The sequence below is a fragment of the Pogona vitticeps genome, chromosome 1 (genome assembly GCF_051106095.1).
Source record: "Pogona vitticeps strain Pit_001003342236 chromosome 1, PviZW2.1, whole genome shotgun sequence".
NCBI lineage: Eukaryota > Metazoa > Chordata > Lepidosauria > Squamata > Agamidae > Pogona > Pogona vitticeps.
Genome location: NC_135783.1, coordinates 134,824,123 through 134,844,801, shown reverse-complemented (window position 1 = coordinate 134,844,801; position 20,679 = coordinate 134,824,123). Strand labels below are relative to the sequence as shown.

Here is a 20,679-nt window from a genome sequence, read left to right as displayed (position 1 = left end):
CAAACCTCTGCCACCCCGTGTCTCAGGTCCCGCACTCCACCCAATGAGGCTTTAACCTTCGTTCCTGTGGCGAGACAGCAGCCGAACCTCCCCTTCCCTTCCCGCCCTGCAGCAGCAGCAGCAGCAGCAGCAGGACAGTCTTCCCGGCCCCGCTTCTGCCCCGTCTCGTGCCTCACCCTAAACCAGCCTGCCAGGGAAAGGTGAGAAAGGGATGGGCGGGTAAAGGAGGAAGGGAGGGTTTGTAGCGGCATCACCATGGCGACAGTGACGTTCGCCCACCCTGGATCTAATTGGAGGAAACCCCGTGGCCCCAGTTGCAGCAGCGCGGGCCAACCTAGCTTGTGCCCTGGCTCGGCCCACCGTCCTCGGCGGCGCGCAGAAGCGGGATTGGTCGAGTGAAAGCCGAAGGCGGAGCTCGGGCTCGAATGGTCCACCCTGATAGGGCGAGGCGCGAGAGCGCGGGCCTAGCCCCAGAGAGCGCTTTGCTTTGTGCCAACGCCCTTTAGCCGCGCTGTTTCTCTCGCCTCAGACGGGAGCGGCTTCCCCCCGCCTTTCTTCTCCTCCCCGCCTTCTTGATCCAGCCCCGGAGCGGAGCGAGCGCAGTTGACCCAGGAGGCGCCAGCCGGCCCGGCCTAGCGCCTTGCTTCGACCCAGGTGAGAGCGAATGGGCGACCGGGGGGGGGGGAGGGGAAGAGGAGGGGGAGCGGCGGCGGCGGCGCGACCTTCGGGGAGGGCGGGGGTTCTGCCTGGCCTTGGCTGTTTTTTCTTTCCTTCCTTCCTTCGGTTAATCTCTGCCGCGGCGGTGGCGTCCATTTTGTGGAGGCGGCGCGGAGCTGGAAGCCCCCCCCTCCGGCCCTCTGGCCGGGAAGAGGAACGAACGAGGCTGAAGCGCCGCCATTTCGTCCCGGTCTGGTAGCTGCCGCGACCCTGCCGGGAAGGGCGGCGGAGGAGGGTCGGGAGACGAGCCCGGGTGGGGGGGGTGGGGGAAGAGGAGCGACGAAGCCCGGCCGTGGATGCCCCGCCGCTGTCGCCGCCGCCTTGCTTCCTCCGCCTCCGGGGACAAAGGCATCGCCGTCCTGGGCGTGGAGCCGCTGCCGCCGCCCTCTTCCCTCTGGGGTGGGAGGTGCAAGCGAGGGGGAAACAGGGGGCATCCGATCCCCTCCTTTTTTTTCCCAATCCTTCCTTCTCTCGCCTCTTCGCCCTCCTCCTTCCGGGGTTTCACTACCTTTTGCCGTCCAGGAAAGCGGAACAGCCTCGCTCGAAACCCCCCTCCCCCCCAATCGCTTCCTTCTTTTCCCTCCTCCTTGGCCGCCGCCGCCTTCTCCTGCGGACAAAGATTCGGCAGCCCCTCTGGCGCTCCCTCCTCCTTCGGCGGCAAGGAAGATCCGCCGTCCCCTTTTCCTTCTCCACCCTTCCCCTCCCGCTCTGAGCCTCTCGCCCCCTTCTTCCCTTTCCCCGTCCTTTTCGGCCCCACTCCTCCTCCGGCCCAGCGTTTGTTAGCCACCCCCCTTCCCCCCCCCGCCAGCACATCCGGCTAGTTAGGTTAGTTGATCACACCTCTTATACAGGATTCTCTTACACCCGTGCAGGGTTGGGATCGGGACTGAGTTTTTGCTATTATTTTTGAAAGCTTTGTTTGGTTTTGGAAAGAAATGAAGAGGGATTCCTCACAGGGATCTGGGCCCTCTTTAATTTTTCTGTGCTGTCGAAAGAAGGAATGTGCTGCCTGGGTCCAGAAGCCTGGGATCTTATTCACAAGCCTGTAAATGGGTCCTTGGGGAGTCTTCTTGTTCTAAAAATGAAGGTTCCCTTTGTTCTTCCATTTAGCCTGCTTTTTTTAAATGTTATTTTTTAAAAACATATGGGCCATTTTAATACTAAGTAAGGAGTGGGTTGCTTCTTAATCTTCATTTAGGCATTGCGTTTCTTGCTGGCCTAGCTTTCTATATCCTGAGTAGCTCTTTATTTCTCAGCATGACTGCAAGTCTCAGGATGTCTCTCTGTTGTTCCAGGTTTAGCTGTGCCTTCTCTCAACTGCGTGAAAAAGAGCCCCTTCTCTTCCCACTAAATTAGTTGCCTTGCTGCTTATCCTGCTGCTGGCCAACATGGAAAAGACCGAGATGATCCAGAAAGCCAAGCTGGCTGAGCAGGCAGAGCGCTATGATGATATGGCTACTTGCATGAAGGCAGTGACAGAGCAAGGTGCTGAATTATCCAATGAAGAACGCAACCTTCTCTCTGTTGCATACAAGAACGTTGTAGGGGGACGACGCTCTGCTTGGCGGGTGATCTCTAGCATTGAGCAGAAAACTGATGGCAATGATAAGAAAATGCAGCTTGTCAAGGACTATCGAGAGAAAGTAGAGTCTGAGCTGAAGTCCATCTGCACGACTGTTCTGGTAAGTTGTCTTGTTTTTCCATTGGCTTAATAAATGAAGCTCAGTATAGGGATGAATTGCATTGTGATGTGTTTATGGAAAATACTAATGTCGCTCTGAAATAAATGAAAGAATAGTAAATTGCTACAAAAGTAGGTTACCAGTAGGTTAGGAGACTGTAACAGTCAGGCACAGCTGTTGTAGAATATGTAACATTAAGGCAAGGTTTTCTTTACTCTGTGTATAAGAATTCTGTAACTTCATAATGTTTTTTTTTTTAAAGGCCTATATGTGCTGTGCTTCTTGAGGTGTAGAAGCTTTATTCTGAATTCAGAAAGCAAAAACCTGTAACTAACCTAAGAACCTAGCGTTGCACTTGTTTGTGTGAGAATTACAGTGGTGCCTCGCATAGCGAGGTTAATCCGTTCCGGATTAACCTTCGCTATAGCGAAACATCGCTGAACGGGACAGGGAAAGCCATTGGAACGCATTAAACATCATTTAATGCGTTCCAAAAGGCTCCTTTACTCACCGTTCAGCGAAGTTTCCTATGGCCGGCAGCCATTTTCGCGCCCTTGTTAAGCGGGGGGAGGGTGCGAAAACGATGCGCGTGGCCATTTTGGGCTTCCGGCGGCCATTTTGTCCGCCGAACAGCTGATCGTCGGAGCTTCGTTTTGCGAAGATTGGTAAGAGAAACGCTTACCGATCTTCGCAAAGCAAATTTCGCCCTATCTAAAGCTCGTTGAGCGATCGCATTAGCGATCCCAAAAAAGGGATCGCTATGTGATTTCGTCGTTGTACGGTGCGCTCGTTAAGCGAGGCACCACTGTACTTCTAAGGGCTTTTGGGCTAGTGTAACATCACCTACTGGAAGTGATGGAGAACTGCAAAGAATAATTAAAGGAAGAAAAGCCCATACTGCCTTATATCTAATTTTTACGTAAAATGGCAAGCAGGAGTAATTGACAAGTTTTGGTATTGAATCTGAATCTTGAATCTACATCTGCTGCTGTGTTAAAATTATTAGATTATGTATTATTCTTTATTGAGGCTTTGCTCCATTTCCCCCCGGGTTACTTAAATTGTAATTGTTACTGTGTTATGCCAGTGAGCAACCAATAAAAAACAAAAACTCCTTTGGTGTTTTGGTAAATGCATAGTCGAACAGATGCTTCTGAGATGTTGGTAGTCATGTAGCAATTCCACATTCAAACTTCAATTTTGTAACAAGCTCCCATGTAAACTCAGTGTAAATGTTTTTCAGACTAACATACAAATGTTTTTGAAAACAGTCACATCCTACACATTTTTCTAACTTTAAAATTGTATCTGAAACTTAGGGAAATACAGAAAGCAGTTTGATAGCCTGATAGTTAAAAAAATCCCTTTGTATTGTAGTTTTCTGGGTTGTGTCCAAGGTCATCAGTCATCTTTATTGCAGTTTTACAAGAATAGAAGCCTTTTATATATTAGCTTGTACATTCTGATTTTAGAAATGTTTTTTCTTTAAAAACCTAATCCCCCCCCCCGATAGTCTTGTAGCTGGCATAATTATATTAGCATTGTCTTCAAAATCTTATATTTGTGCAAAGTTTGGGGTTATCACTATTTTACAATTGTAATGTTTTAAAACAATAAAGTAGGCATTTCAACCAGCAGGAAATCTCTCAGACATCAGGAAATCTTTAAATAGTACTTCTCCATTACTGGCTTTGCTCTAAAAATGTGCATTTGTTTCAAAATCATTGACACCCATGTAGTGTTGGAGATATGTTCACATAAGCTAATGTGCAACAAGTAGGTGGTTTTGCTAAGGGCATATACTTGTTTTGTCTAAAATCAGAATATGAGAAGTATATGTATTTGCCCGGAGAAACATAGACAGAATGTAAAGTTCTTCATTCAGTGCAATCATGTTTCCTTCCTCCAGTATAAACAAAACACAATTGGAGAAACACATGCCCAATAAATAGTATTTTACAGTGTAGCATTTTATACAGTGATGTTTCTAGCCACAGTCTTGTTTCCAAGTATAGTGGACATGATTGTAGCTACTTTTAGCGCTGAATCTGTGTCCAGTGAAGTAATAATGCTGAATTTTAAAGAATCTAGTAAACAATATTGCAGTTTAAAATGAATAATAATAAAAATCGGTCTAAAAATATAGAACAGCCTAGTACAACCAACTAAAATAAGCAAGGATTCATTTAGATAGAGGAGTTGATTTTACCAAGTTAAAAATGGAAATATTAGGAATTCTTGAAAGCTTGTGAAATTGATGGTTCATAAAGGACTGTAACGAGGGTTCCAGATAGACTTGCTTAGGAAGAATGTGTCAAAGGAGAGGAGCCACGACTGCCTTTTCCTGCAACTGCTTATCACATGCCAGTGGGAGTATCCAGAGAGAGGCCACAGAGAAACATCTCAGAGGGCAAGTAAAAGCAGCCCAACAGATATGTTGAGCTTAAGCTCTTTAAATATTTAAAGCAGCACTGGCCCTCTGGCAGCCCAGGTCAGACTGTGCTTGAAAGAGGGGCTTCAGTTTATCTTGCTCTCCATTCCACATTGTGTCTCTATGGAATTAAGGTAGAATTAAGTTTCCTCCTAAAGATGAAGAAGAGGAACAAGCCTGCTACTTATTTTGCAAAGTAGCTTATTTGCCAAAGTAAGCAGATATTATTGAAGTATAATCCAACCGATTTGAGCACTTCTATATAAGCACAGTGGGAAAGTTGAGCATGTTCAAATATAAAATTAATTGGTTTTAAAACTGACCATTTTTAAAGCTTCTCATTCATATCCACATTAAACTTCCTTTCTAGTTCTTGGCTAAAATTTGTATGGCAAAATGTTTGTTCTACCACTTAAGTGTCAAGAATTGCCTGCAAAGATTAGTAATTAAGTTGCATCAATGGCCTTGACAAGCAGGGATTCCAGATGCAATATTGACAATAATAAACTTCAATCAGCATGATTTGCTGTGAAATATTTAAGCAGCCTAATAGAACAAAATGTTTTCTAATTCCTTTCAAACCACTGGATGCAAGTAGGCTAGTACAGTATATGATACAGGGTGGATAAAAAGAAATGATTTTTAAAAATCAAATTGGGTTAAATTGTCAAAAATCAGATTTTTAGAACATTTAAATCATGATTTAAATCAGATCCACCTGATACCATATGAGGAGTTACATTCCAGTAATAAAATCTGGCAGATAGTAGAGTTTATTTGAATAATGGATGGTATCTTGAATGTTGTACTGCAGTAGGCATAAACAAGAATTCCTTTTTGCATTTATGTAGACTGTCGACACTGGATAGACCATTCCTTCAACAATCAAAATTTCAGTTACAGTTACAATTTTTGACATTTGCATACTAACGTAGCAAGCAATAATCTTTGGTGCCTAATGTAAGGAAATGGATCTTAACATTTCAATGTAGCCATAGATTCACAGAGTGGCTTACAATGAAAGTACTGGATAAATAATGAGCCTGAACAGCAATATTTAAAGTACAGGTATGCCAGATAGAAAGCAAGAAAGAAACAGGCCAAAACAAGTTACTGCATATTGTAGTAATTCGACTCTAAATAACCCCTTGGTGAGACAGTCTTCAGAGTGATACAGAAACAGATTCCAGACATTGTTGATGTGGGGAAAATGTGACAAAAATAGTCTACAGTATTTATGAACTTTCCATTGTTGTACTCTTTAACAGTTAGGAAGTGTTTCAAGCGTTTGAACTGGAAAGATATTTAGCTATGAAATGAGGGAAAGGAATAGGAGGAGTTGTGTCGATCTGTTCACATAAACCTAGGATACAGCTTCATACGGAATCAGATCATTGATCCGATCATTGATCCGTTTAGGCCAGTATTATCAAATCTGACTGGCAGCTGTTTTCCAGGGTTTGAGGTAGGATGGTTTCCTACACCTACCTGAAGATAACGATAATTATTTAAAGGTCACTCACTGAAATAACCAGGCCTGCTCCCGTTACTTTCTGGAATTAAACAAGATCAGGGTGTTACTTCTGATAGGGAAACAGTAAGCCTGATGTAGACTCTTAAAGAGAAATAGAATATGTGAGGCGCATAACCTGTGGCTCATGAGCAGAACACTGTATATGGTCATATATCAGAGGTCCCCAACCCCCCCCACCCTCCTGCAATTGCCGTTGCACGCATGTGCGCTAGCACATTCTGTGCTCTGTAAGCATGCTGCGTGCCCCTGTGAGGATAACTTGCACGTGAGCGAGCTCCGCCCCCCTGCCAACTGGTCTGCAGTTGGGGGAAAAAAGGGGGACCATTGTTCTATATCATTGCAGATAGGCTTTTCCCTTGGGATGCGGGTACTTGTTGATCATCAATATGTAACATGCCGAACATATATTCCCAACCATTTGGGGATATACTCTGTAAAAATATTGCAAGTCAGATTTGCTTAGTTGCTTATTAGAGACTTGTGGAACCTAGAAAACACCAATGAAAGGGACATGCTGGCAGTTCCCTCCCAGATGCTTTCTTAAGCTTGCTGACCCTCCCAAGAAAACGTTTCTTTTCAATTTTGTTTAAATGCTCCAGCAGCTGGAAAGTATCAGAGCTCCGGACTCCAGTTCCTTTGCCAAAAATACATTAAGAAGACAGGAAAAGGGCAGGGCAGATGGAAGATGTGGCAGGTAAGGCATGGTGCCAGAGCTCTGCTGTTTTCCAGCCAGACAGCATGGGAAACTGCACTTCGCAAGACGAAAATTTCACAATATGAAACGACTCACGGAACGAATTATTTTTGTTTTGAGAGGCATCACTGTAAGTTGAATTCTGAAGAGCCTTAAGAACTTAAAAGGCCATTTAAAACTTGAGTTATTCTTAAGTCAGTATATTTTCAGTGGACTGTAAACCTTTTGTTGCTGTAGTAGGCATCCTTCAGTCTCGAAAGACTATGGTAGCGTGCTCTGTATGGAGGACTTGGAACAGCACATTTGATATCCCGTGTTTGTCTGTTGAGAGTAATTCACAGTGGTGATTTATATCTATTTCTCAGAGGAAAAAGATTTGATGCTTATTGGAATATTGTGGCCTACAGTGACGATTGAGTGCATCATGAATTGTAACAGATATACATGTACAAATAAAGTTCAGTATTGAAGGTTTAAGGAAGGTAAAATAAGAAGCTGATTATGATACAAGATATAGTTCAGGAAGTTGCAGTTTAGAACATAATGGGCAAGTGAAAATGTGAACATGGATTAAGGTTAGTAAAATGTACAGTAACAATTGCAAGACCTCGTTGAGAGATACTCTGTACTTTTCCCCTTACAAGCCACCTTAATGGCAGACCTATAGAGCAAATCACAGACATTTTTAGTTCATTATAGATGACATTGTCCCAGTAAAGGGTTAATCCCAGAATGAAAACAGACAATTAGTGACAAGCATTTCAGAATTCTTCAAATTGTATTTTTGTTTGAATCCGGAACAGGTGGTTGTCAAAGACTTGTTATGGAATTCAGTGACCTTGCTTGGGGGACTGTTGTAAAGTGTTTTCATGATACAGTGGTGCCTCGCTTAGCGATGTTAATTCGTTCCAGGAAAAACGTTGCTAAGCGATTTAATCGCTAAGCGATTTTTAAAAGCCCATAGAAACGCATTAAAATGCGTTTAATGCGTTCCTATGGGCTTCAAAACTAACCTTATGTGAAGATCCTCCATAGGGGCAGCCATTTTCGGTGCCTCTAAAGCGAGGACACACAGCGGGTGGCCATTTTGAAACCGCCGATCAGCTGTTTAAAAAGGATCGCTTTGCCATGATCGCTTCCCTATGATAATCGCAAAGCGATTTTTCACCATAGGAACCATCGCTAAGCGATCGCTCTTGTGATGGCCAAAATCCCATCGCTAAGCGATTTCGTCACTCCAGAGCAATTGCTAAGCGAGGCAGCACTGTACTGTTAAAGGTAGTATACCTTTAGGACAGTTTTATAACAATTTTCTATATTCTCCCTCCCCTGTTATTCTCATACTCCTAAACAGACAAGTTATCGAACCTTGACAAAATGAAGATTTATTGGAAGTCCTTTTTGTAACTCAGAACAATGTAGAATTGGATCTTTTACACTATTCAGAATAGTGAAAGCATTCTAGACTTGAAATATGCTGAGGTAGGTTAGTAAACACAGATGACATCAATCTCCTTGTCATGTTGCGACCTATTAAGTATTAGTATATGGAGGATGTAACTCCAGGTTAACTGGTAGTATTTTCCAGATTGGCTGCTTTCATGACCCATGGCTGGCCCATCATTCTCCCTTGCCTTTTTATATGCCCGTTGTGGTGTCTGTCTGATTCTCCCACACAAATCCTGGCTTTTGCTTTTTATTGTTGTTATTGTTAGAAGTAATAAAACATTATTTGTCAGAAGTAAGAATGCATGTATGAAATTGGTTGTCTTTTTTCATCTTCTAATCTGGGTTATGCTGCTGACATTTTAGGCAGAATGATACTGGATTTCTGTTTTGGTGGTCAGTGTTTGATACCGTATCAGTACAGTGGGGTCTCGACTTACGAACGGTTCTACATACGAACTTTTCGACTTACGAACCCGCCCGATAGGAAATTACATGCTCAACATACAACCTTCCCTCGAGTTACAAACAGGAAAAAAATGCCCCCTCCTTCTCCTTAGAGGCTTCTGGAGGGGGGAAAAAGGTCAGAAACTTAAAAATAAATAAAAGAAAGTCACTTACCAGGCCTTGGTAGCCCCCGAACTGCAGGAAAAAGAGCAGCAAACAGCTAAAAGCCGGCACCCAGCAGGGAGCCTGGCAGACATTTTGTTTTTCTCTGCTCCTGCCCCCTCCTCTCCCCGCCTAACAGCTGATTGGCTGGCTCTGAAGAGGCTTTTGGAGGCTTACTCAGCACCTAAAAAGCCTGCCTGTGTGTCTTTGTGCTGAAAAAATCAGCACAACATGCTTTAAAATTGGCTTCGTTGAAAAAAAAAGATTTTAAAAGTGCTTTTAAAACTGTTCCCTGCCTCCCCCCTCCTTTCCTGAACTTTTCTTGACCTAAGAAAAAAAGAAAATATATCCCCCTCTAGTGGCAGAAGGCAGAATAGCAGCTTCCCATTAGTTTCTATGGACGGAAAAGAGCAGATACGGATTAAATGGTTTTCAATGCATTCCTATGGGAAATGCAGATTCGACATACGAACTTTTCGACCTATGAACCGCCTTCCAATACAGATTAAGTTCATAAGTCGAGACCCACTGTACTTTATAAGGAGCCTCCACCCCACCCTTCTGAAGTCCAAAACATACCTTGCACATTCCATTGCTGAAAGTCAGAGAGGTTATTAGTCCATAGCAGCCTCTCTGCATTTTTTCAAGTTGCTGGGCAAGATGTGGGACACCCACTAGGCTTTTCATTCTCTTTTTTTCTTCTTATACTACCAGAAATACTACTTAGGCATGCCTGGCTTCTGCTTGTCTATGGATTTTAAATGTTTCACTTCAGTATGCCAGGGTCTCTAACCTGCCTTCCCACTTTTGTTTCTCTTAATGGTATGATCGCGTGACTGCCAAAAGGAAGCCTTGGGATCTTTGAAAGGATAAATTTAAAAACTTTGGTTTCTGAAGAACTGCAGCAAGTGACATCATCAGCCTTCCACAGTTTTAGTTCTGCTAGTGGATTTCAGCTTGTATGATTTAACTAGTAGGTTGGCTTGGTAGCTCAGTGAGTTAGATATCTGGCTGTAGACCCACAGATTGGGAATTTGATTCTTCCTCCACTGAGCATTTCAGGAGAAGAGCCAGCCTCTGTAGCCTTGGGCAACACAGTTCCAGGCACCCTGCAGAAGGCAGCAGGAAACCATTTCTGAATATTCTGTATGTAGAAAACTGCAAAGAGTTGTCATAAATCAGAATTAATTTGATGACATGTTGTTGTTGGTTTCAGAAATACTTTATTGGGGACACCTTTGGTTAGGACAACTCTAAATACATTGTTCTAGATTAGTTCAAAAGAAAACTTTGGATCGAGTTCCTGTATCTTATGCAGGTGGCAGATGCAAAGCTTCTCTTAGCCAATTTTAAACTTTTATATATGCTATCTGCTTACAGAGGTTTGATGCCACAGAAGAGTGAAATGTTCTACTTAATGAGGTGAAGGTCCTTCCACACTCTTAATAGAGCTGTTTCAGACTTTGCATTGTTGTTTTATAAATGTAATATCACGTGTTCCTTCCAGTGTACTTTCCTACTGCCTGATATAGAGGGTAGCACTTGGATTGTAAGTTGTTAGTGCTTCAGACAACTAATTGCTTCTAATAGTTATTCAAAAGCCGAAGGATGCCTAGGAATCTGCTACAGCAGCTAAGTTGGATCCTTCTCTTCTAAGGTGATGAAGAATGAAACTTGTGAGTTGAGGAAGGGTGGAGGAAGTAGAATGTGTCATAGACAGATAGATACAGTGGTGCCCCACATGACTATGATACAGTGGTGCCTCGCACAACGAGTGCCTCACACAACGATAAATTCACAAAACGATGGCTTTTCCTAAAAAAATTGCCGCCTCACACAACAATGTTTCCTATGGGGAATTTTCGCACAACGATGTCCCTTTTCGCTCCTGTAAAAGTGCCTTAAACTGTTTGAAAAGTGTTTTAAATGCTTGCAATTGTCCAATGCATTTCAATGAGAGAAAAAACAAAAAATCACCAAAAATTAACAAAGACTCAGAACTACACCTAATTAAGTTTGCATAGGTTTCAGGAGGTGGGCTAACGATGCCAAGCATTTAAAACACTTTTCAAACAGTTTAAGGCACTTTTACAGGAGCGAAAAGGGACTTCGCAAACCCATTCAAATGCATTGAGTCGGCTTCACTGCATTTCAATTGGGGAACCGCGTTTCCCTCAACGATGTTTCCTATGGGGATTTTCGCTTAAGGACGGCAATCCGTTCCAATTGGAACGGATTAACCGGTTTTCAATGCATTCCTATGGGAAATGGTGTTTCACAGAACGATGTTTCACAGAACTTTTTTTTAATCAATTAACATCGTTCTGCGAGGCACCACTGTAATCTGTTCCATAGAAATCGCTGTTTAGCAAAATCGTCATGTGAAATCCGTTTCCCCATTGGAATGCATTGAAACCCATTGGAATGCATTGAAACCATTTCCAATGGGGAAAATACCTCGTCACCCTGCAAAGATCGTCCATAGAGAAGCCATTTTGTGGAGCCGCCGATCAGCTGTAAAAATTGTCGTCTTGTGAACAGTTCATGAAGCACAGACCGAATCATCGTCCAGTGAAAATCTCCCATTGGAATGACTGTTTTGCGAATCACTATAGCGGATTTGTCGTTTTACGAGGTTGTCGTCTATAGTGAGGTACCACTGTAGCCATCTTCTGAATTGGGAAGGAGAACTGATTGTCAGGCTATCTCGCTAGTTTGCATGGTTCCATTTGGATGGAATATTGAGTATTTTGAGAGTCATAGAAAGGTGATATCATGAAGTATATTTACAGACACAACTGCCAAAGGAATTATGGATGTGGTGATAAGTATAAATAGCTGAAAAGCTAGTAATTATTAGGGAAGGGAATTTACCACAATATTTCGTTTGGACCAATTCAGAATACAGCCTTTGAATACTGCCCATATTGGCTGCTATTTGAGTCTGAATCCCATACTTCTTTCTCCTTCTGCCTATCACTGAAAACCAATAAAAAAAGGCTGAACAATTTTTCTGTTTATCAGAATGTGATGGTATTTTATTTACAGTGGTGCCTCGCATAACGAGCGCACCGTTTAACAACGAATTCGCATAGCGATCCGTTTTTTGGGATCGCTAATGGAATCGCATACCAATGCTTTCTATGGCCGAAAATCGCTTTGCGACGATTGGTAAGCGTTTCGCTTACCGATTTTTGCATAGCGATTTTTTAAAATAGCTGATCGACGGTTCCAAAATGGCCACCGGACGCCCCAAATGGCCGCGCACAGTGATTTCATGCCCTTACGGAGGGTGCAAAAATGGCGGCCGGATGGGGAAACATCGCAGAACGGTGAGTTTTGGGCCCCATTGGAACGCATTAAACGAAGTTTAATGTGTTCCAATGGCTTTTTCCGTTCCATATAGCGATGTTTCCCCACAGCGACGGTTAATCCGGAACGGATTAACCTCGCTATGCGGGGCACCACTGTATAAGGAAATTGTATCTGTAGCATTACACTCAAAGTCGCTATAATACTGGATGCCATTTAGAGTGATTATTGCCCCTTCTGAATCGTTCAGACCTGCCAGGTTTCTGATGACTGTATATAGGGAATTTTGTGCAAGAGCAGCCTCTGTCATTTGGGGGAGGTTATCTAATGCTTTTAAATATCCTCCACAATTTTTAGTGGTATGCATGAAAACAGTGTATTTCATAGAGGCACCCCTTGTAAGAAAGCTATGGAATTGCAGAGCAGAATTAAAAACAAAGAATCACAATTGAATACAGTGGTGCCTCACTTAACAATAATCCGCTCCAGGAAAATTGCCGTTAAGTGAAAATATCTTAAAGCGAAAATAAAAACCCGTTTAGTGTGTTCCAGTGGGGTAAAAACTCACCGTCCAGTGAAGATCCACCATACGGCGGCCATTTTCGCTGCCTGTATAGCGAGGAATCCGTCCCTAAACACAGTGGGGTGCCATTTTAATCACCCAGCGGCCATTTTGAAACCGCCTATCAGCTGTTCAAAAAACGTCATTTTGCGAAGAATCGGTTCTGAAGCAGGGAACCGTTCACCGCAAAGCGAAATTCCCCCATTCAGACCATCGTTTTGCAATTGAAAAAAGATTGTCGTTAAGTGGATTTGTCGTGGGGCAATCGTAAAGTGAGGCACCACTGTACTTGTTTTTTCTGCATAGTTACCACCAGAATTACAGGAGGTAGATTAGAATATGCATAATACAGTGCCACATGATCCTGTGGCTGAGGCAAGAGAGTGTTTTTCAAGCAGGCGCCCAGTGCCATCATTGCAAGTCCTACTCAGAAGAACAGTTTTACCAGAACCTATCTACTAATTAGCAAAGTTAATGAAATACAAAAAAGTATGTGATAATACTGTTTCTGCATCCCTCTTCCAAAGCTCTAGGATTGGATAGATCTGATCAAACCATTCATTATGGTTATTAGCTAGAGCTTCTGGTCATAAACAACATCTCCTTTCACCCTAATTTTGCTCTGACCTTTGCCTGATATAGAAAATTTAGGGAAAAATTTATCAGTTTTTTTTTTAAAGATACAGTCTTTGTCTCTGTCCTAAGAATCAAAACTGCTAACAGTCATTCCAGAGTGTTTGTTTTTTGACCGATGGGGCCTCACTTCAATTTGAATCAGCTAAGTTCAGTTCTGAATTTGGTATACACTTAGTAGAGACAGTTATAGTGAGTAGGATATTTTTTTATTTTAAAAAATGGGCAAGGGGGCTACTGTTTTTGTGCCTTGTGCAACATTTATCTAGTTCAAGAGATAATTTATCCATGCTAGGAAAAGTAAAGTTAGACTATAATATTATAGGTAAAAGCAAAACAGAAATAAAAAGTAAAGAAAAAACAAAAATGTGACACCTTAAAGATTAACTTTTATATTTTTTAACGTGAGCTTTTCTGGACAAGTCCACTTCATCAGACATAAGACTGATGAAGAGAGTGGACTTATAGACGGAAGCTCACATTAAAAAATATAGAAGTTAGTCTTTAAGGTACCACAGTGTTTTTTGTTTTTTATTAACTTTTTATTTTTATTTTGCTTTTACTAATAATGTTTGCCACAGACTGACATGGATACCTCTTCTGCAACTAGACTATAATAGGCTATGACCAGGGTATGACCAAAGTATGCATGCTTTAGAGCATTGGTTCTTAACCCCTGTGATATCGCCCCCCTGGAGGTGATTTCATTTTTCAGGGGGGTGAAATGTAGGCAATGGAGCGAGTCAAACCTGAGAAGGCAGCTGCAGCCGCGGATCTGGCATGTGGACCCAGAACAGCTGGTGCTGGCAGCGAATCCGGTGCCACCACCGCCCCCTGAGCCATTGAGGAAGTTATCATTGCCCCCATCCTGCGGTGGCAGGCGATGCTAACTTCCTCAATGGCTCAAGGGGGTGATTCTTTCAAAAGGGTTAAGAACCACTGCTTTAGAATGACATATTTAAAGCATAATTTTGTTGTGGGCTATTCATCTGATTTTTCCCTGTAGGTTAAAATGGAAGGATTATATGATATTCCCATCAGAGTGGATTAAAATCTATGATTTTTTAAAAAAATTAAAATTGCATTTTTTTAAAAAGTGATTTTTTTATTTAAATCAGATTTAATAAAATGCTTTTGGAGGAAAAGTTATCTAAATATGGTTTTCTATTTAAGATACATTATAGTTCGAAGGTTATTCAGCACGAAATAGAGCATAGTTATATAGCGTGAGGCTGCATATTGATGCAATATTTATTCAGTTAATCCAAGTTATCCAAGCTGAGATAACATGCACTTTTTCAAAGTAAAATGGTATATAAAAAAGAAAATTCAGGATAGGACCTTAATTCCATTGTTGTTCTAAAAATATATATACAGTGGTGCCTCGCTTAACAAGCGCCTCGGTTAACTGCGAATCTGCATAGCGACGTGTTTTAAGCGATCACAAAACTGATCACATTGTGATGTTTCTAATGGCAAAAAATCGCTTTGCGATGATCGGTAAGCGTTTCGCTTACCGATTTTTGCATAGCAATGTTTTTTTAACAGCTGATCGGCGGTTCCAAAATGGCTGCTGGGTAAAGGAAATAGCCGCCCGCTGTGTTTTTGCGCCCTTTCCTCGCTTACTGGGCAGCGAAAATGGCGGCCGCATGGAGGATCTACGCATGAAGGTGATTTTTTTTGCCCATAGGAACGCATTAAATGTGTTTTGATGCATTCCTATGGATTTTTTTGCCCCACATAGCGATGAATCCACATAGCAACAATTTTTTCGGAATGGATTATCGTCGCTATGCGGGGCACCACTGTACAAGCAATGAGCACATTACAGTAGGACCATGGTATCCATGGGAGATTGGTGCCAGGCCAGGCCTCCCTGCTGATGCTGAAAAATGCAGATTTAGTGAATGCTATACATTCAATGGTCTCTGGATCCCTCTAGTAGCCTGTTCTGGTAAATACACTCTGGAAATACATATAAATAAATACAGGCACTCCTCACTTAATGGAAAAGTTCCATTCTTATGACTAGGTCGTTAAGTGAACTGGTCAGTAAGTGAGGAGCAATTATGGTGTATAAAGGAGTCACAAATCACGTGCCTTTGAAAAGGGGTGTGGCGAATACACAAGCACACACTTATGAGGGCAGTAAAGGGTTGTAAGGTAGGTTAAATGAGGGGTGCCTGTATTCAGAGGGGTATTTATTGTTTTCCGGCAGCAGATAAACAAATCAGCGGATTCTGATCTTGCAGATAGGGGGTTCCTACTGTATCTAAAATGCAAGGTTTGAAAATAGCTTGCTTTAAAAAATATTTTGTTTAATCACTTTAATAAATATTGGTGTTTAAGCAAATACAAGAATATGTGTGCTATATAATGTTGTTGATTTGGTTAAATTTAAGTAACAATTTAAGTAGTTCTCCAAATATGAGTGATTAACCTTATTAAACTAAAATAAGTTCTGATACTGTAGCTGTTTTACTAATCTGACAGGTTATTATTCTAAATATGAAATCTTCATTTGTCTGCAAATACAGTATTAAAGATTATAACTACCAGCAAAGATGAGTCTTTGCATTTTAAAATAACAATTTAAATTGAGTCTTACTGACTAGTGATTTAAATCATAATTTAAATTAAACCCACCCTGATGCCCATTTCTTCATAGTAATTTAGTAATAGTAATCCCAAACTTTCATAGTTGTTTCACAGTTGTATTTGGCCATGATTTCTTCCTGCTTATATGCTGCATATGTATTACACATCTGGAAAGACAGTCTAAAAATTCTTCAGAAATGTGACTGTTCTAGTGGAATAGTCCTTCGTCTTATTAAGTACCATTATGTGCCACTTATGTATAATACTGTATTCCAAATAGAATTGTAAGTATCCTTTGATGGTAATTGTAGAAAACACTGCTGTACTTCTGTCCAAGCCATAGATCACCCTAAATGGGCATATTTGTGTGATTTTTTTTCTTTTATTAGGAGTTGCTGGACAAATACTTAATAGCTAATGCAACAAATCCAGAGAGCAAGGTATTCTACCTGAAGATGAAGGGAGATTACTTCCGATACCTGGCAGAAGTTGCAAGTGGAGATGACAGAAAACGTGAGTTCCCCATTTATTTAAACCCCTACTTTTCAGTAATTGTAAATGGAATGGAGTAAAAACATGCAGTTGTGGAGATCATGTTGAGACCTGGCAAGTTCTTCAGCTTATCCTTCTTACCAATTTTTGTTCTTTGTTCACAGAAACAATAGAAAATTCACAGGCAGCTTATCAGGAAGCATTTGACATCAGTAAGAAAGAGATGCAACCGACACATCCAATTCGCTTGGGCTTAGCGCTTAACTTCTCTGTGTTTTACTATGAGATCCTCAACAACCCAGAGCTGGCCTGCACATTGGCAAAGACAGTAAGTTGATTTGAGTTATGTGCAAGAAAGCTAGCTTGAGTTAAAGGAACATAACTTTTTAACTATTACCTACTTATATTCTTGGGCATTGAATTTAAAGGTGTTATGAGGGTATGTTGTTCAGGGGACAAGACGGTGCACCCTGTTTCTGCCTCTCTGATGTTATCTGGTAAAATATTCCTTGTGTTTTACAGTAAATTTATGAAACACTAAAACCCTTTTGCTTAATGCAGCAAGTTACAGTCAGTAGGTCTGTTGAATTAGTGGGGATTTGGTGAATCATCTGTGTACATTCCACTAACTTAACGGGCCTCCCCTAGTTGTGACTTGCTATGCTAAGCAACAGGATTTCAGCCAATATATGATATCCTGCTCTCAAATTTAAAAGAGGTTAATGCTGCTGTTTCAACCTTGATCACTATAATCTCAGCAGAGTGACCGTGTTTAGAACTGCGCTAGATGTGTCACTATCTTGCTAATTGATTCTGCTATTACTCCTGTTAAACCATTTCCATAGTTGGATGGGGGTGCTGAAGCTTATGCAGGAATACCTTGTTCATAACTTCCATGAATTTAAAACATTTTTATTTGGAGGTGAGCTGTTATCTACTCAGAATGTTTTTAATGTCTTTTATAGGCTTTCGATGAAGCCATTGCAGAACTTGATACACTGAATGAAGATTCGTACAAAGACAGTACTCTCATCATGCAGTTGCTTAGAGACAACCTCACAGTAAGAGATGCATGTTTCTGCAGTAATTTTCCCATCTATTTAGGCAGGGGTCTTGTAAGGAGCATCAACAGTTCTTAAAGCGCATGTTATCTGGGGATGTTACGAATTTGACATCTTAATTCATATAGTGCCAACTTCTGAAGATGTTTTTCATGACTAAAATTGAGAATGTATTACCGTTTAGACTTGGTTGTGGAGGAGAAATCACTGATATCTTTGGGGGCAGGCTATGGCACTTTAATTGAAGACCCAAATATTTGCTGATAGATTCCCTTCTCTGATAGCTTCCCCACTCATTTACCAGTCAGAGCAGATGGTAGACTTCATGATGTAGCAAGTTGCTTTGTATCATGACACTGTTGAGAGTGAAGATAGATTAGTTGCGAGTTATATGTTGTGTGTGATTTGTACATTTTTTGATCTGTTCTTTTCAGCTATGGACATCGGACAGCGCAGGAGAAGAATGTGATGCTGCAGAAGGCGCAGAAAACTAAACGGCACACGGAGTGTCATTATCCTTCTGAAGAAATCTTTTTACACGTCTCATTCCTTATAGCTCCACTTGGATTTCCTATAGCAAAGAGAATCCATCCATGTGTATGGAAATCAATTTATAGTCTTTTCACACTGCAGCTTTGGGAAAACTCCATTCCTTGATTTGTGTTTGTCCTGGCCTTCCTGGTGTGCGGTTACTGCTGTAGAAAAGTATTAATACTGGCTTAATTTCATATAGACATAAGTAATTTCCAAACACTTATGTAGTGGAATAAAGTTTTCTGTTATTTAAAAAGAAAATTGAACCAGTTCCTACATCTGACTATTGTTGTATTAAGGTCATGAAAATACAGTTAATGCAACTCAAGATTGTTCATCGCATTTCAATGCCCCACATTCCCTTCTTCTGCAGGGGTTATTAGGTGATTTGAATTCACATGCTACTATGTATTTTCTGTAGGATCTGGGAGTATTGGGCCAAATGGGAAGCATTACAGATATGCTTCCTACACGTGTATACAGCAGAAGCTACTGAGTGTCTAAATACAGGGACTTTTCTTACCTTTCGGTTGCTGCTGTTCAACTGCTATACCCTCCCAATAAAAATGTCACTTACACTCCTGCCTTTGTAGTTCTGGTATTCACTTGATTATGTATTAGAAGCAGCATGTTACTGCCAGAATACAGGGAGTGCCTTTTTGGCAGACTAAATTGCATGTCATTTGTTAACACTGGAATGGGTGAAAAGAGGTCACATGTCCAAGTATAAAACTTTTCCATGCAGATTTGTGCACATGTATGAAGGTGTCAAGTTTGTCCAGTGATTTGTTCCGTAGATAGATGGACCACTATTGTGTGTTGCTAATCATTGATTGTAGTCCCAAAAAAGCCTTGTGAAAATGTTAATGCCCTATGTAACAAAATAACATTAAATAAAATTACATTTTATAAACCACTAAACTGTTGGTTTGTAACATTTGCATGCAACTTCCTCTAGGGTAAGTCTTCTGTCTTTTCAGTGTACTGTCATAGAAAAACTTGCAAATCTGTTAAGTTGCTGTCACGCGTGCTTCTCTGATGCAGTGCATGAAATGAAAATTTTGGTAGCTACATATTGGAACACAATTTTAACACAGGAGCATCTATCCTTCACCCTTATGCTTAATCTCAGGGCTACTTCTGGAAGAATTATTTATATAAGTAAACTGACAGCATCTAGAATATACCAACAACCTGTTGTTATTCAGATCTGTATGTACATGATTAGCTTCATATGTACTGCAGCTTCAGATTTTCCTGATGCATTTGCTGAACCTGGTTGGAATATTTTTGCTACCTGTGAGTGTTGTGATAGTTGTAAACCCTATTCGCTTAGAAAGTAGGTAGAATATCCATGTAGAAGGGAGAGCTCTAGTGTCACTCCTTCATTCTCATTTTGTCTCCTGTCTACACATTGGGCAATTAGGTCTGAAGAGGAAGACATCTGTTATTTATGTACACACTGGAAAATCATGACTCAAAATGTTCTACTTTTAACTACAATGGCCAAGCTAGCCTTTTAATGCATGCAGCTCTTTGTATGCCAACTCCATTTACCCAATTCATTGTTAAAGTATTAATTTAATGTGCTGAATTTTATTCTTAAGTACTGTACCTGTTATGCATCTTTCCATATTCTCAAGCTGGTGGAAAAAGTGGCTAGGAAACCTGAGAGAAGAGCAAAATAAGTACTGCAAGACAGTTCCAGCAAATGGGGTGAGAGTTTACAAAATGCAGAATAGATGCTAATTTCACACAGTGTAAAGGCCCTGCTTCTCGATACTTCGTTCAGATACAGAAGTTAACGACCCAAGAATAGGGTTGCAGTTCAAATTCTGGAGATGTACTTTCATGGGTAGGGACGTGGTGGCGCTGTGGGCTAAACCGCAGAAGCCTGTGCTGCAGGGTCAGAAGACCAAGCAGTCGTAAGATCGAATCCACGCGACGGAGTGAGCGCCCGTTGCTTGTCCCAGCTCCCGCCAACCTAGCGGTTCGAAAGCATGCAAATGCGAGTAGATAAATAGGTACCATCTCGGTGGGAAGATAAATAGGTACCATCTCGGTGGGAAGGTAAACAGCGTTCCGTGTCTAAATCACACTGGCCATGTGACCATGGAAGATTGTCTTCGGACAAAACGCTGGCTCTATGGCTTGGAAACGGGGATGAGCACTGCCCCCTAGAGTCGAGCACGACTGGACAAAAATTGTCAAGGGGAACCTTTACCTTTACCTTTTTACTTTCATGGGTACTGAAGCTACCAGAGGCCTATATCTCATCTATGAGATTTCAACAGAAAATCTCATTGTACCCGTCTAGCTTCTGTGCCATTAAATTATTGTATAACTTGTGATAAGTGTTTTAAAACATACGGAA

General features: G+C 41.5%; 1 protein-coding gene across 4 annotated transcripts; it reads left to right on the top strand.

The window, feature by feature from the left end:
* The first annotated feature begins 476 nt into the window (after positions 1-476).
* YWHAQ (tyrosine 3-monooxygenase/tryptophan 5-monooxygenase activation protein theta) lies at positions 477-19,226 on the top strand. Of its 4 annotated transcripts, none has more exons than XM_073001466.2 (6): positions 477-654; positions 2,013-2,399; positions 16,608-16,731; positions 16,875-17,038; positions 17,676-17,771; positions 18,206-19,226. In XM_073001466.2, the coding sequence occupies exons 2-6, from the start codon at positions 2,106-2,108 to the stop codon at positions 18,263-18,265; spliced, it is 738 nt and encodes a 245-aa protein (XP_072857567.1). In that variant the 5' UTR covers positions 477-654; positions 2,013-2,105; the 3' UTR covers positions 18,266-19,226. The 4 variants fall into 4 exon arrangements, with proteins under 4 accessions (XP_072857567.1, XP_072857573.1, XP_078244051.1 ...); XM_073001472.2 differs by lacking the exon at positions 477-654 and adding an exon at positions 802-912; XM_078387925.1 differs by lacking the exon at positions 477-654 and adding an exon at positions 1,224-1,542.
* Positions 19,227-20,679: the final 1,453 nt, after the last annotated feature.